General features: G+C 47.1%; 1 protein-coding gene across 3 annotated transcripts in view; it reads left to right on the top strand.

Moving 5' to 3' along the window:
- The window catches only part of SLC36A4 (solute carrier family 36 member 4), a 588683-nt gene extending 585536 nt beyond the window's left edge, over positions 1-3147 (top strand). For 2 of the 3 annotated variants that reach the window (XM_063951426.1, XM_063951427.1), the window contains one exon: positions 2542-3147. In XM_063951426.1, coding sequence (XP_063807496.1) covers positions 2542-2843 — 302 coding nt within the window. In that variant the 3' untranslated portion in view covers positions 2844-3147. The remainder of the gene's footprint in view (positions 1-2541) is intronic. The other variant, XR_010201554.1, reaches the window with a different exon arrangement.
- The last annotated feature ends 13504 nt before the right edge of the window (positions 3148-16651 follow it).

The raw sequence follows: 16651 nt of genomic DNA, 5'->3' as shown, positions 1-16651 counted from the left end.
GTATGTGTCCAGAACAAGAGATCCAAAGGCAGTGGCGGTGGATGCTCTCACTGTCGCGTGGCCGTACAGTCTTGTGTATCTGTTTCCACCGTTTCTGCTGCTCCCTCTGGTGCTAAAACGGATCAAAAGAGAGTCGGTCACAGTCATACTAGTGGCGCCTCATTGGCCTCGGAGAGCTTGGTTCTCGGATCTCCGAGGATTACTCGCAGACGATCCTTGGCCGCTCCCGCTACGTCCAGACCTGTTACAACAGGGTCCGTTCCTTTACCCCGATTTAGCGCGGCTGCGTTTGACGGGGTGGCTGTTGAGACCGCCCTCTTAAGAAGAGAGGGCATTCCAGATTCAGTTATACCAACCATGTTACGAGCTAGGAAGCCGGTTACGGCAGCTCATTATTACAGAATATGGCGTGCCTATATAGGTTGGTGTGAAGCTCGGAAATTTACGACATCAGCTTTCAAGTTATGCCGCCTGTTGTTGTTTCTACAAACAGGGTTAGATGGAGGATTGCGTTTATCTACACTAAAGGTGCAGGTATCTGCTTTGTCAATTTACTTTCAAAGACGATTGGCTCTATTGCCGTCTATACGCACTTTTCTCCAAGGTGTACTCAGGGTACAGCCTCCATTCATTCCACCTACAGCGCCATGGGACTTGAATCTGGTTTTGGAGTTCTTACAGTCTTCATATTTTGAACCCTTACAGCAAGTGGATATAAAGTTTCTCACTTGGAAAACAATTTTTCTCCTAGCCTTAGCTTCGGCAAGGCGTGTTTCGGATTTGGGTGCCTTGTCATGCAAGGCACCGTATTTGGTATTTCATGATGACAGAGCGGAACTTCGGACGAATCCCGCTTTCTTACCAAAGGTAGTGTCATCTTTTCACATCAATCAACCAATAGTAGTTCCTGTGTTGACAGCACATTCTGGAACGCTGGATGTGGTACGCGCTTTACGCGTTTATGTATCCCGAACGTCTTCAGTTCGTAAGACGGATACGTTGTTTGTTCTCTATGATGCCGCCAAGATAGGTTGGCCAGCGTCTAAACAAACCTTATCCAGATGGATAAAACTGACCATACGTCAGGCTTACCTTCATGCTAGGTTACAACCGCCTACGTCAGTAACCGCTCATTCCACACGTTCTGTGGGAACTTCATGGGCAGCGGGTCGTGGGGCTTCTACGACGCAGCTTTGCCGTGCGGCTACATGGTCTTCAGTGCACACGTTTGTGCGCTTTTACAAGTTTGATACGTTTGCGGCATCAGCATCTAGCTTTGGCCGCCTAGTGTTACAAGTGCCAAACAGCTCTCCCGCCCACGGGGGAAGCTTTGGTACGTCCCAAGAGTACTCCAGTGACCCCTAGTGGATGATAAAGAAAATAGGATTTTGGTACTTACCAGGTAAATCCTTTTCTTTGAATCCATAGGGGGCACTGGACGCCCACCCAGAGCAGTTTTACCTAGTTGTGGTTAGTTCTGAGGATCTTATGGTAACACACTTTCACCGACTGGTTCAAATTACAAGTGCTGGTTAGGGTGTCAACTGTTTAGTTGTCAGTAACGTTATGTGTTAACTTCGTTATTGTCAGTTATGTTATATGTAATACTCCATTGTCAACATCTCTATAGTTCCTGTTCGGCTCAGTAAAAAACACTGAGAGGTACTCGGGGATATGGAGGGGTGGAGTGTTCTAAATTTAAATATTCAGTGCTGTTCCTACGGAAGCCCGTCCATATCCCAAGAGTACTCCAGTGCCCCCTATGGATTCAAAGAAAAGGATTTACCTGGTAAGTACCAAAATCCTATTTTTAGAGTGCCCAGTCTCCTGAGGAGCCCGTCTATTCCCCATGGTCCTTACGGAGTTCCCAGCATCCACTACGGACTACGAGAAATAGAATTACCGGTGAGTAAATTCTTATTTTCTTTAGTCCTAATATTGATTATTAACTATATACTGCGCCGTTTTGCACCCGTTCAAAATTGTTCTTACAGGTCTTTCTCAGGTGTCTGAGGTATGCAGTTCTCCATACAGAGGCGGATTCTAACTCGCACACAGATGTGTGTAAGACGCGATATAAACTAGGCGCACATATACACAAATAGAGTGGATGCAATATACTTTGTGCAGCAATTGGCTTCTTCTGATCTGCAGAGGATGGGGCATGGTGTCCTCCATTGTAACCTATAGCAACCAGTCATATTCTTGATGACCCCACTAGACCACAGGTTCTCAAACTTGGTCCTCAGGACCCCACACAGTGCATGTTTTGCAGGTCTTCTCACAGAATCTCAAGTGAAATAATTAGCTCCACCTGTGGAACTTTTAAAATGTGTCAGTGAGTAATTAATACACCTGTGCACCTGCTGTGTTACCTGCAAAACATGCACTGTGTGGGGTCCTGAGGACCGAGTTTGAGAACCTGTGCACTAGACTGATGCTCTCATTATGTGCGATGGGTTATAGCTCTTGCAGTAATGTTATTAGAGTATCCCCCTTTATCTCCATGTAATTAACGTTGCTCCCTTTGTGCCTTTGCAGGTGCCATGGCTGTGTCTATTCCCCGGCTGGACCTGGTGATATCATTCGTGGGCGCAGTGTGCAGCAGTTCGTTAGCCCTAATTATCCCGCCATTAGTAGACATAATCACTTTCTACAAAGAAAATCTCCACCCACTGACAATTGTGAAGGATATTTCCATAGCACTGATTGGATTTGTGGGATTTGTGACGGGGACGTACGTAACAGTGGAAGAAATTATTTATCCAACGTATTTACCGCCGACAAATGTCACGGGAAATCCTTTCACGGAGCTCAACAGCACTGACCTGGGACCCCACTGAGGAACGCTGTGTAGCCAGTGGGACCTTTATTTTCCTGAGCCTGCCAAGAAGAACCATGGTAGACCGTGACAATGACCCAACACACGTATATTTATGAAAAGCAATATAACAGATGATGTATTTTTTTACATTATTATAATGATTATTTTTGCTGTATTACGTATAGGGAACACTGTACCGTTATAGCAGCCTTGTATAGACTGTGAGTTTGTAGGTGAACTACTATATCTATCATGCCTGGTCATTCTAGGAGGTCTTGTTCTGATGAAGTGCAGGTTATTTATTAAAATATACATGTTTTGCATTATTGTTTTATAGGCTATATAGATCAGGCTAGGCAACACAATACACGACGGTTCTTGTAGAACTACAAGTACCAGCTTACATTGCTAATCTCAGCTGTCATGCAGCAACAGTCACCAGCATGCCTTTCCAGCCTCTGCTTTATAGACTATATAATAGGCAAGCTACATGTATCTCTCCAGCAGTACTACAATTCCCAGCATACCTAAAAGCCTCTGTTCTAGAATATATTATAGGTAGGCTGCAAGGGTGTCTTCAGCTCTAGTGGTACTACGATTCCCAGAATGCCTTCCTATCCTCTCAAGTGTAGACTAGGTCAGAGGTAGACTACAAGTGTTTCTACAGCTCTAGCAGTACTACAATTACCAGCATACCTAGCAACCTCTGTTCTAGAATATATTATAGGTAGGCTGCAAGGGTGTCTTCAGCTCTAGTGGTACTACAATTCCCAGAATGCCTTCCTATCCTCTTAAGTTGTAGACTAGATCAGAGGTAGACTACAAGTGTCTCTTCAGCTCTAGCAGTACTACAATTCCCAGCATACCTAGCAGCCTCTGTTATAGAATATATTGTAGGTAAGCTACATGTGTCTCACTGGCTCTAGTGGTACTACAATTCCCAGAATGCCCTCCAAGCCGCTATCATATAGACTAGATCTTAGGTAGGCTACATATGTCTTTCCAGCTCTTGCGGTACTACAATTCCCAGCATACCTCACAGTCGCTGTTATATAGACAATAATAGAGTTAGGCTACTTGTGTCTTTTCCAGTTTTACTGGTGCTACAATTCCCAACATGCCTTCCCAGCCTCTCTTATGTAGACTAAGGGGTACATTTACTAAGCAGTGATAAGAGCGGAGAAGTGAGCCAGTGGAGAAGTTGCCCATGGCAACCAATCAGCACTGAAGTAACATCTATAATTTGCATACTATAAAATGATACAGAGCTGCTGATTGGTTGATGGGGAAATTTCTCCACTGGCTCACTTCTCCGCTCTTATCACTGCTTAGTAAATGTCCCCCTAAGGCCAGTATCCAATTAGGTGTGATCTTATTTGGGCCATTAAAAACGGCCTCATAGCCAGAGCTGTCTTAACAGCAGTGTAGGCCCCTGGGCACAGCAATGCACTGGGGCCCTTACCCACCCATCAGCGGTAGGGGTGGGGGGTGCTATCAGCGGCAGCTTTGATGTCCCGCGGGCGGTAGGGGGGTTCTATCTTTCGCTCAGCATGTAGGACCTGGAGAAATAATTTCTGCTAATTACTACTTTACTGCACAAATGGGGCAGGAGGGAGAACACTACACTGTAGAAGGGGACATTGTGCTGAATGAAGGGGCTAAGGTACATGACTTCCAGGGTGGTAGGGGGTATTTAAAACATAGGGGAGGGGTGGATAGTGTAGTGGGCTTAATATTCATTATTTTCCGGGGGTCAGGGCAGCTTGCTTTACTGCAGATATGTCCAGTTCCTGGAAATAGACTTCTTAGCTTTAATGGGATAAAAAAAAACTAGAGAGTCCCACCTTTCACAAGGTACTGGGGACTTGGGGAACAGACTTTAGGAGCCAGAGCAATCCACCAACAAAAATATAAAACTGCATATTAAGCGTGTGGAGCTGAAGCAGGGACCAGCTGCTTGTAGGCTGATATCTTTGGTTCTGGACATAGTAGAGACCAGTGTCCCCTGAAAGGGGAGAGTTCCAGCTTTTGGAATATACCCTCAGAAAAACTCTAAGTCAGACAGAACCCAAGATATCTGGCTGGGAAGAACAATTAACAGGCTTGGATGGGGACCAGTGCTTTGAAGTCGGATATCTCCGGTTCCCCAGGGCCGATTTTCCAAAATCTGGTACCCCTGGAAAGAGGGGACCCTCAGCTATCAGCCTAGGGCCCTTTTATTCCTGGGGCCCTTGGGCAAGAGCCCATTGAGCCCATACGAAAAGACAGCCCTGCTCATAGCCCAAGTTTTGAATGAAGGTCATTTTCACACTATCCAATTATAGGCCATTTTATAGGCTGAAAAGGGACCTGTGATCGAGTGATAATACATGGGATTGGGGATAAGCTCCTGATCCATGTGTTATTGCAGCTCCGACCACTGCTTACTGCAGATTAGAGACTGCAGATAAGAAACTGTATTAAATACATAGATGCCAATGATACAGGCTTGGAATTCACTTCCACAAGTAAAGAAATGGTCATCAATAGTTGAGAACAAATTCTTAGAAAAAGGATATAAAGAATCACATCTACCAGACCAAATCAATAAAGTAACAGAAATGAATAGGATGGATCTCATTCAAATCAAAGCACCTAACGAAGCGTTCCAACAAGCCTTCATCACACAATTCAGTCGCAACTATAATATCATAAAAAACTTGTTTAAACAACACTGACATACAGTATATTCCATCTGGATGAGGAACTTGTGACCGTAATTAAAGGGGCAGACTAGATGGACTAAGGCCCTCATTCCGAGTTGATCGCTCGCTAGCTGCTTTTAGCAGCAGTGCACACGCTAGGCGCCGCCCTCTGGGAGTGTATCTTGGCTTAGCAGAACTGCTCCAATATATTTTCATGCAGTTTCTGAGTAGCTGCAGACCTACTCCTAGCTTGCCATCACTGCAGACTGTTTAGTTCCTGTTTTGACGCCCTGCGTTTAGCCAGCCACTCCCCCGTTTTCCCAGGCACGCCTGCGTTTTTTAGCACACTCACGGAAAACGGTCAGTTACCTCCCAGAAACGCCTCTTTCCTGTCAATCACTCACCGATCAGCAGTGCGACTGAAAAGCGTCGCTCAACCTTGTGTGAAACTGCATTGTTTTTTGTGAAAGTACGTTGCGCGTGCGCACTGCGGCCCATACGCATGCGCAGAAATGCGCTGCGAACAACGGCAGCTAGCGATCAACTCGGAATGACCCCCTAAGTGGTTCTTATCTGCCATCAAATACTATGTTTCTATAATCCCCCCCCCAACCTAAAAGTATCTACAAAAGAGCAAACAGTCTAAAATGAGAACAATCAGCGAGTTATATTCCAAGAGAAAATCAGCAACAGAAAAGAAAACGGAAATAAGGGACATCATTACTGTTTCAATTGCAAAGGATGCAAGAATAATGGGGAAAATAAAACTAACCCCATTGAAGAATTCCAATTTAACCCCACAAAAAAGAATGACCCATGTGGACAGCAATATGTGGGACAAAGAGAAAAAAAAAACCAAGATTCTCAGAACAGGACATTCTCTAAGTGGATTGAAGTTTATGGGCATAGAAAAGTTTACTCCACACACACGAGTTGAATATACGTATACCCTGAAAACTTTAAAACCATGGGGACTTAATATAGATATAGAACGTAATGCATTTTTAAAACAAAACTAAACATACTGTGACATGACACCTACACATTACATCACACAAGAACAAAAAGCACTAAAAACTCTTATCATAAAATGTTTTATTTAACTTAAATATCATTGGATACCGGAGCATAGACTACCCGCTCCTTTTATCCACACTTCCAGATAAGGACTTCTTTTTTATAGAATATTAAAGTTGTTGTTGTTTTTTTCAGTATAAAAATACAATCCTACTTTTCAACAAACATCCTTGAGAAAAGTACCTCTATGGCACGGATGCTTTGGAAAACATCAGGGAACCTTAGATAAGCAACACACATCGGATTGACGTCATGATGGATTACCCGTGTTCAGGCACACCATCTCCAACCACCAGAGCCGGCCCTAACCAATATGATGCCCTAGGCAAGATTTTGGCTGGTGCCCCCTTGCACAGATGCTAGTTCCGCCTCTGACCCTGCACCCCTTTCCCAGCACGATCACCCCTCACCCATAGCAGTCATCATTTTGGTGCTCCTACCCCCTATATTTTAAATAGGAACAGTGTGCACATTCGGTACACAGCGCAAAACGGGGCGTGTTCTTGCTGGGAAAGGGCATGGCCACACAACAATACCCCCAGTTGAAATTCCGCCACACAGTACTGCAACTTTATTCACATTATATCATGCAATAGTGTCTCTTATTCACGTTACATCACACAGTAGTATCACGTTACCTCTCACAGTAGTGCCCCTTATTCACATTACACCACACCATATTGCTCTTTATTCACATTAGACCACACAGTAGTGCCCTTTCTATATGTTACGCCACAAAGTACTGTAGTATACCTTATACACATAATACCGCACATTAGTAATACATTTCATATGCAGATAGAGCCACAGTCCCACACAGAATATAGGCATGCTGCATATCATTTTAATCAGCAGAAGATGCTTGTGTCCCTAGGCATTCCAAATGCCCTAGGCATTTGCCTATGCCTAGGGCTGGCTCTGCCAACCACGAGGACACGGCCGGAGAACAAGCCACAGCTTACCAGATCGCCAGAGCATGAGGGAAAGTCAGGGCTCTGCAAACTGCAACTGTCCTTGTTATCAGCACTGGATCGAACAATTGCTGCATTGAATCCCGGATCCCTCCAGATTTTTTTTATTGTATAAAAACCTCAGTAAAATACATTTTAGCGCCTATACGCAGAAACATAGGACCTTATTCAGTAAGGATTGCAAAATTAGCGAATTGCAATCTGGCCAATTACCGATTGACTGCGCATGCACAGCATTCGTATTGCGCACGTGTAAGTAATAGCATCAGAAAATGCATACACATTGTGATCACAATGCAGACACTGTCTGACAGGAAGCTGGCGTTCCTGGGTGTGTCTGAAAAAGCGCATGCGTGCCCAGGCGTTTTTAAGGAGGACCTCTGATGTCAGCGATGACCACTTCCAGTCTCTTCTGTCGCAATAAATGTGGCTGACCTTGCCTGGCGCAGGTAGAAAAAATCTTTGATGTTCCGGTAATTGCGTATGGTTCTGCGAACAGCTGCATATTGCGATGCATTTGCAATTTCTGCAATGGGCATTTTTTTCTCTATTTCTGGGTGGCAACTATCTGATTGCAGCAACTGCTCTTTAGCAGAAGCTGCAATCCTTACTGAATAAGGTCCATAGGGGGTCATTCCGACCCGATCGCTCGCTGCAGTTTTTCGCAGCGCAACGATCGGGTCGGCACTGCGCTGGCGCATGGCAGCCGTCGTTGCCTAGTGGTCGCCTCTGAGGCAGAGGTGGTCGCTGGGCGGGAGGGGCTGGACGGCGGCGTTAAGCCGCCGTTCAGGGGGCGCGGTCCAGCCAACACAGGCGTGGCCAGACCGTTGAGGGGGGGGGGTGGCCCGCGGCGGCTGTGTGACGTCACACGCAGCCGCTGCGAGCGACGAGTAGCTACCGGCCAGCACGCTAAAGCTGCGCTGGTCTGGAGCTACTCTTGAAGTGCAAAGGCATCTCCAATGTGTGATGCTTTTGCCCTTCTGCGGGGGGGTGGGCGGCACTGACATGCGGGGCGGACTCCCACATGTCAGTGTGATTGATCGTAGCTGTGCTAAATTTAGCACAGCTACGATCAACTCAGAATGACCCCCTTAGTCGCTTGTTTTTACCCTTGCAGGTTCTGATACTCACTGAGCAGCTTGCTCAATAGAGCAGAATACATTAACCCTTAATTGTTGTAGAACAAAGTCTTATCCAGCCCAGAGACCAGGGTTACCGCAGCCTGATACAGCTCTGTGCACCATACAATAATCTGGAGATGCGCTTTATATAGAGTGTGCTTTCAGGCGGGTGCTGACAAATGGCAGGTAATTATTATAACACTGTCTTTTCAATGAAATCGTTCTGCCTTTTCCCTTTATGAGGGTACATACCATGCTTTGGGAACAATACAAATTATTCACACCTTGTACAATGTCAAGCCTGTTCTAGTCACCCTACCATGGGAGCATTTCACGGCCAGCGACTCCATTTTGCAGATATCTTGAAATACTTAATCTACTGTATGAAGAGTGTCTTGATTTTCTTTAATGTTTTCAATATAGTTCATTAAAATAACTTTTTAATTAACTTTTCCTACTGAAGTTAGTTACAAAGTGAGCTATATTTATTTAAAAACGTAGCTTTCCTATTATTTAGCTATTGCCTTGTGAAACATGCTAATTATACAGAAGACAAGCTTCTAAGGATTACTTACGGAAATACTGTAGATTTTTTTTGTGAAAAAAATGCTGCAAAAAGTGTTTTCAAGTGGGTGTGTTTTTGCGGGCGTAAAGTTTTTTAAAAATATATTTTAAATATGCAGCTTTCTGAAGTAAGAAAAAGTGCGTTACACTTAATAAAGAGCAGCGAACACTACAAGCTAAGAGTTTGTTGCTAGAGTCAGATAGATATGTTATTTATTTTCTCTGACGTCCTAAGTGGATGCTGGGGACTCCGTCAGGACCATGGGGAATAGCGGCTCCGCAGGAGACAGGGCACAAAATTAAAAGTTTGACCACTGGGTGGTGTGCACTGGCTCCTCCCCCTATGACCCTCCTCCAAGCCTCAGTTAGGTTTTTGTGCCCGGCCGAGAAGGGTGCAATCTAGGTGGCTCTCCTAAAGAGCTGCTTAGAATAAAAGTTTGTTAGGTTTTTTAAAGATGAAATCACTCAGAGCAGTGATAGCGAATCTGGAAGAAGGGGACTTTATGGTGTCCTTGGACATCAAGGATGCTTACCTCCATGTCCCAATTTGCCCTTCAAACCAAGGGTACCTCAGGTTCGTGGTACAAAACTGCCACTATCAGTTTCAGACGTTGCCGTTTGGATTGTCCACGGCACCCCGGGTCTTTACCAAGGTAATGGCCGAAATGATGATTCTTCTTCGAAGAAAAGGTGTATTAATTATCCCTTACTTGGACGATCTCCTGATAAGGGCAAGATCCAGAGAACAGTTAGAGGCCGGTGTAGCACTAACCCAAGTAGTACTGCAACAGCACGGGTGGATTCTAAATTTTCCAAAATCCCAGCTGAGCCCGACGACACGTCTGCTGTTCCTAGGGATGATTCTGGACACAGTTCAGAAAAAGGTGTTTCTCCCGGAGGAGAAAGCCAGGGAGTTATCCGAGCTAGTCAGGAACCTCCTAAAACCAGGAAAAGGGTCAGTGCATCAATGCACAAGAGTCCTGGGTAAATGATGGCTTCTTACGAAGCGATTCCATTCGGCAGATTCCACGCAAGAACCTTTCAGTGGAATCTGCTGGACGAATGGTCCGGATCGCATCTTCCGATGCATCAGCGGATAGCCCCGTCTCCAAGGACAAGGGGGTCTCTTCTGTGGTGGTTGCAGAGTGCTCACTTTTTTGGAGGGCCGCAGATTCGGCATTCAGGACTGGGTCCTGGTGACCACGAATGCCAGCCTGAGAGGCTGGGGAGCAGTCACACAGGGAAGAAATTTCCAGGGAGTGTGGTCAAGCCTGGAGACTTCACTTCACATAAATATACTGGAGCTAAGGGCAATTTACAATGCTCTAAGCCTGGCAAGACCTCTGCTTCAGGGTCAGCCGGTGTTGAACCAGTAGGGCAACACCACGGCAGTCGCCCACGTAAACAGACAGGGCGACACAAGAAGCAGGAGGGCAATGGCAGAAGCTGCAAGGATTTTTCACTGGGCAGAAAATCATGTGATAGCACTGTCAGCAGTGTTCATTCCGGGAGTGGACAACTGGGAAGCAGACTTCCTCAGCAGACACGATCACCACCCGGGAGAGTGGGGACTTCATCCAGAAGTCTTCCACATGATTGTGAACCGTTGGGAAAAAACCAAAGGTGGACATGATGGCGTCCCGCCTCAACAAAAAACTGGACAGGTATTGCGCCAGGTCAAGAGACCCTCAGGCAATAGCTGTGGACGCGTTGGTAACACCATGGGTGTACCAGTCAATGTATGTGTTCCCCCCTCTGCCTCTCATACCCAAGGTACTGAGAATTATAAGGCGAAGGGGAGTAAGAACGATACTCGTGGTTCCGGATTTGCCAAGAAAGACTTGGTACCCGGAACTTCAAGAGATGCGCACGGAGGATCCGTGCACTCTACCTCTAGACTTACCGCGGCTGCGTTTGACGGCATGGCGGTTGAACGCCGGATCCTGAAGGAGAGGGCTCCGACGGAGGAATTTCAACTGGGTCGATTCCTACATTTCCTGCAAACAGGATTGTCTATGGGCCTCAAATTGGGGTCCATTAAGGTTCAAATTTCGGCCCTGTCGATTTTCTTCCAGAAAGAACTGGCTTCAGTTCCTGAAGTCCAAGCTTTTGTCAAAGGAGTACTACATATACAGCCCCGGTTGTGCCTCCAGTGGCACCGTGGGATCTCAATGTAGTTTTGGGATTCCTCAAATCCCATTGGTTTGAGCCACTCAAATCGGTGGATTTGAAATATCTTACATGGAAAGTGACCATGCTACTGGCCCTGGCTTCGGCCAGGAGAGTGTCAGAATTGGCGGCTTTTTCGTACAAAAGCCATATCTGATTTTCCATTGGGACAGGGCAGAACTGCGGACGCGTCCTCAGTTTCTCCCTAAGGTGGTATCAGCGTTTCACCTGAACCAACCTATTGTGGTGCCTGCGGCTTCTAGCGACTTGGAGGACTCCAAGTTGTTCGACGTTGTCAGAGCCTTAAAAATGTATATATATATATATTTCAAGGACGGCTGGAGTCAGAAAGTCTGACTCGCTGTTTATACTGTATGCACCCAACAAGCTGGGTGTTCCTGCGTCTAAGCAGACGATTGCTCGTTGGATTTGTAGCACAATTCAACTTGCGCATTCTGTGGCAGGGCCTGCCACAGCCAAAATCTGTAAATGCCCACTCCACAAGGAAGGTGGGCTCACCTTGGGCGGCTGCCCGAGGGGTCTCGGCATTACAACGCTGCCGAGCAGCTACGTGGTCAGGGGAAAACACGTTTGTAAAATTCTACAAATTTGATACCCTGGCTAAGGAGGACCTGGAGTTCTCTCATTCGGTGCTGCAGAGTCATCCGCACTCTCCCGCCCGTTTGGGAGCTTTGGTATAATCCCCATGGTCCTGACGGAGTCCCCAGCATCCACTTAGGACGTCAGAGAAAATAAGAATTTACTTACCGATAATTCTATTTCTCGTAGTCCGTAGTGGATGCTGGGCGCCCATCCCAAGTGCGGATTGTCTGCAATACTTGTACATAGTTATTGTTACAAAAATCGGGTTATTATTGTTGGAAGCCATCTTTTCAGAGGCTCCTCTGTTATCATGCTGTTAACTGGGTTCAGATCTCAAGTTGTACAGTGTGATTGGTGGCTGGTATGAGTCTTACCCGGGATTCAAAATCCTTCCTTATTGTGTACGCTCGTCCGGGCACAGTATCCTAACTGAGGCTTGGAGGAGGGTCATAGGGGGAGGAGCCAGTGCACACCACCTAGTGGTCAAACTTTTAATTTTGTGCCCTGTCTCCTGCGGAGCCGCTATTCCCCATGGTCCTGACGGAGTCCCCAGCATCCACTACGGACTACGAGAAATAGAATTATCGGTAAGTAAATTCTTATTTTTTATCGTGATAGTATTGAACACCATAGCCTTCATACATAATTTTAACACGAGCCCCACATCCTGCATTATTAATGTTCAAGAGGTAGTGAACGAATAGGCTGCAATCTCATGAATACTTAATTCAGCCCGCAAAATGTCTGCCTCTACTCTGAGGATGGGGTATGCCCACTCTATTGTTTCAATGCTCAGATTGGCAGCTGACCAATCCCCTCACGCTTCCTAGTTGGTTATGTCAGTGCCGTAACTAGGCATTTTAGCGCTGTGTGCAGGAAACAACAGTGGCGCCCCCCCCCCCCCATGTAGGATAGGGGCGTGGCTTCACGGGGAAGGGGCGTGGCCACAAAATAATAGCAATTCATACTACGGTGCACAGTAGTCTACATTATTCAAATTACGCTGCACAGTAGCGCCACTACACCAGGTAGAGCCCCTTTTATACATTACAGCAGACAGCGTCCCCCTTTTTACACATTACAGCAGACAGTCCCCCTTTTTACACATTGCGGCAGCCAGTCCCCCTCTTTACACATTGCGGCAGCCAGTCCCCCTTTTTACACATTGCGGCAGACAGTCCCCCTTTTTACACATTGCGGCAGCCAGGCCCCCTTTTTACACATTGCGGCAGCCAGGACCCCATTTTACACATTGCGGCAGCCAGTCCCCCTTTTTACACATTGCGGCAGCCAGGACCCCATTTTACACATTGCGGCAGCCAGGACCCCTTTTTACACATTGCGGCAGCCAGGACCCCTTTTTATACATTGCGGCAGCCAGGACCCCTTTTTACACATTGCGGCAGCCAGGACCCCTTTTTACACATTGCGGCAGCCAGGCCCCCTTTTTATACATTGCGGCAGCCAGGACCCCTTTTTACACATTGCGGCAGCCAGGCCCCCTTTTTATACATTGCGGCAGCCAGGACCCCTTTTTACACATTGCGGCAGCCAGGCCCCCTTTTTACACATTGCGGCAGACGGTGTCCCCCTGAGAGAGAAAGAGAGAGAGGGACATACTTACCTTCTCCCCGCTGACATGCTCCTCGTGCAGCTCCCTCGGTGCAGGCAGTGAGGTGAGAAGGAGGAGGGGGAGCAGGGAGCCGCAGCAGCGCGATTTGATTGGTAGTAAGCGCCGCTGCAGCATCCCCCTCTCCTTCCGTATTGGTTGCCTGGCGCCGGGCAGCCAATACAGTAGGAGAGGGGGATGCTGCAGCGGCGCTTACTACCAATCAAATAGCGCTGCTGCGGCTCCCTGCTCCCCCTCCCTCCTCCTCCTTGAACGCTGCCCGGCGCTGGTCTCTCACCTCCAGCGCGGCGGCGGCGCACACAGCAGAGGCGGCATGTAATGAGTAATTTTGACTCATTACATGCCGCTGGCCGTTGCGCCCTCAGGGCAACTGCGCTGTGTGCCAAGCCCACTTGGCACACACGTAGTTACGGCCCTGGCTGGCTGTGAAGATGGAGCAGGCGCCGGAGGAGGAGCAAGGGGTGGGGGGATTCCTGCCCGGTCACCGCACTCAAGCGCCGTGCCGGAGGAGGAACGGCCAGCAGGACGGTGACCAGTAGCCGGGAAGAGGAAAGGAAAATAACGCGCAGGAAGTACATCACACCCTAAATATAAAAAAAAAAAAACCTTTGAAAGCAACATTTAAAGTACTTTTTTCTCTTTGCTCATAATAACAGTGAAACATACTAACCTTACCAGCAGCCACACAGGACAGGCTCTTCCACGTTCTAGAGGCACAGTCCAGGGCTCCTCGCTTTGCAGCAGTAGAGTGTGGGCGCAGGGCAGTGTGGGAGAGACGTCGGACAGCATCACGTGACGTCTCTCCCGAATTGCAGGGGAGGGGGGCCGGGCTGCCGCTGGGCCATCGTCAGTCACAGTGAAGCCGCGGCTTCAACTTCAGAGGAAGTTGCGGGGGCAGCGGCTGCAGAGGGTCACGGGCGGGCGGCGGCAACTTGATCAGCACACAGCATGCAGGCGGCGCTGCCGCCTTCCGCGGGACACAGGCGGCGGCAGCAGCCAGTAAGTGAGAGCTAGCAGCGGGTGTGATGGCCGATGGTGCGCCCTCAGTGCATTTGCGCTGTGTGCAAGGCCCCATCGGCACACACCTAGTTACGGCTCTGGGTTATGTGGAGTATTATGTGCTGCTGTTAACACTTCCATGTTCCGATTGGTTGCAGGATGTTCTAACATTTGTTACTGAGCGTGCTGCACATCCAGGCTTGGACTGGCCCACAGGGGTACAGGGAAAACCACCGGTGGACCCCACTGCCTAGTGGCCCACCTCCTGCTCTAAGGATCAGGTTCCAGAGTGTGCACTTTAATTATACATTATACATATGTTAACTTATACTGGACTATGGTGTATTTTCTACAGCACATTGCTGTTATTAATATGTTATTAATCTGGTACATTATCATGCATGCAGCAGCTGAATTTACTGTATATATTTATGAAGGGGCCCAGACATTGCACACTCTAATGGTTAGTCAAACCAATGAGGTGGCAGGCCACACCCCCTCTGCAGACTGGTCACACCCCTAACATGGGTACCTACCACTGCATTCTCCCGGTGGGCCCTACATGTCCCAGTCCGACACTGTGCACATCTGTGAATCACGTTTCGAAGAATGAATACAATAGTTGCTCAGTAGGTTAATTGAAAAATACACACTTGCGTAATTCTCAACGTTCACAACTGGAAACACCCTGTATCGTATGACAAGATGCCACCTTTCCTGTTGGCAAAAATCGGGCCAGTCAGCAAGAGTGGACTGTGATGTTTTCAGTCCATCACGTGTGGCCTTTTGCATTCCATGTAGCTGGAATCGGTTGTGTGGCATCCATCTTGCAATTCCAGCCCAAATACAATGAGAGTTTTTACTGATTGTCACAGCGGTAAAAACTGCTAATTAGCCGTTCAGTGACCTCTATTTCCAACAGGAAGCCATAAGCTTGAAATCATAAGCAGACACTATTTATGCAACACGTAAAGACCAACTCAATTAAGATACAACTCTACTTTCCTGGTAAGCACCTTTCTCAGGCTATATCCAGGGTTCCTGCTTCCAGCAGCCGTCCAATGTTGTGTAGTGTACCCTCTCGCCAGGCCAAGCAGATGGCTTTTCCTCTGCGAGCACTCATCACTTCTATTGACCCTTTAATAGATGTGAATGGGAAGTTGATGAAGTAGGGGCATTGACATCCGTCCAGACTGGTCTGTGGTTGCAGTCCTCAACAAAGCAGCCTGGGACCCCAGTAGGTCTGCCAAACTGTGAATTAAAGTTTAAAAATCTTAACGTGCACTGCAAATGGCTTTCTGCTGCCTGATGAAAGCTGTACTATGCTAAAAACAAGCAATTGCTTCAGTCTGATAATGATCTTATTTCTAAAAATAAGATCTCATATGTTAATGTGCATATACGAAAATGAAGTCGTACATTTACAAATATAAAAAAAGGGATTCACTGAGAGGTGTAAGTATGCACTCCTGTGCTGAGAATCGTTTTGTGACTCGATTGTCCTCCTCGATGGTGTATTATTTAAGGTTTTTTGTTTATCACTTGGGGAATCTAATGAGGTGACTTTAATTAGTTACTTCCAGTGCTGCCTCCAGAAATTCAAATAGGGAAGCCACACCTACTGCCAGTAATTCCCGGCCTTTGATGTTTGGCAGCATTTGGAGTGGCAGTTGGAAGCAGCTGGTGACTCCCCTATTTGAATTTTGGACTCAGCCTCACCTCTGGAACCGCCACTGGTTACTTCTGTAATGAAGGCTAACCTATTCACTGTAAAGTGAGGCTAATACAGCATATCATCTGCTGTAGTATTGGATCCACTTCATACCCAATATGCAAGGGACCATCACAAAGGGAAGTCCCCATTAACTCCATATGATTAAATGCAATGTACTTCAATACCTTGGACAATGGTCACTTGGGCAAAAGCCAAAAGTCTCAAGGGTAAATCTACTACATGGCACGTATAAAAGCTGCTGTATACAGTATGCAGTGTTTGCACCTGCTGGATC

This window comes from Pseudophryne corroboree, chromosome 2, assembly GCF_028390025.1.
Source record: "Pseudophryne corroboree isolate aPseCor3 chromosome 2, aPseCor3.hap2, whole genome shotgun sequence".
In the NCBI taxonomy this organism is placed as follows: Eukaryota; Metazoa; Chordata; class Amphibia; order Anura; family Myobatrachidae; genus Pseudophryne; species Pseudophryne corroboree.
Note: the sequence above shows the minus strand (reverse complement) of the source record. Positions and strands in the feature narration are given on the sequence as shown.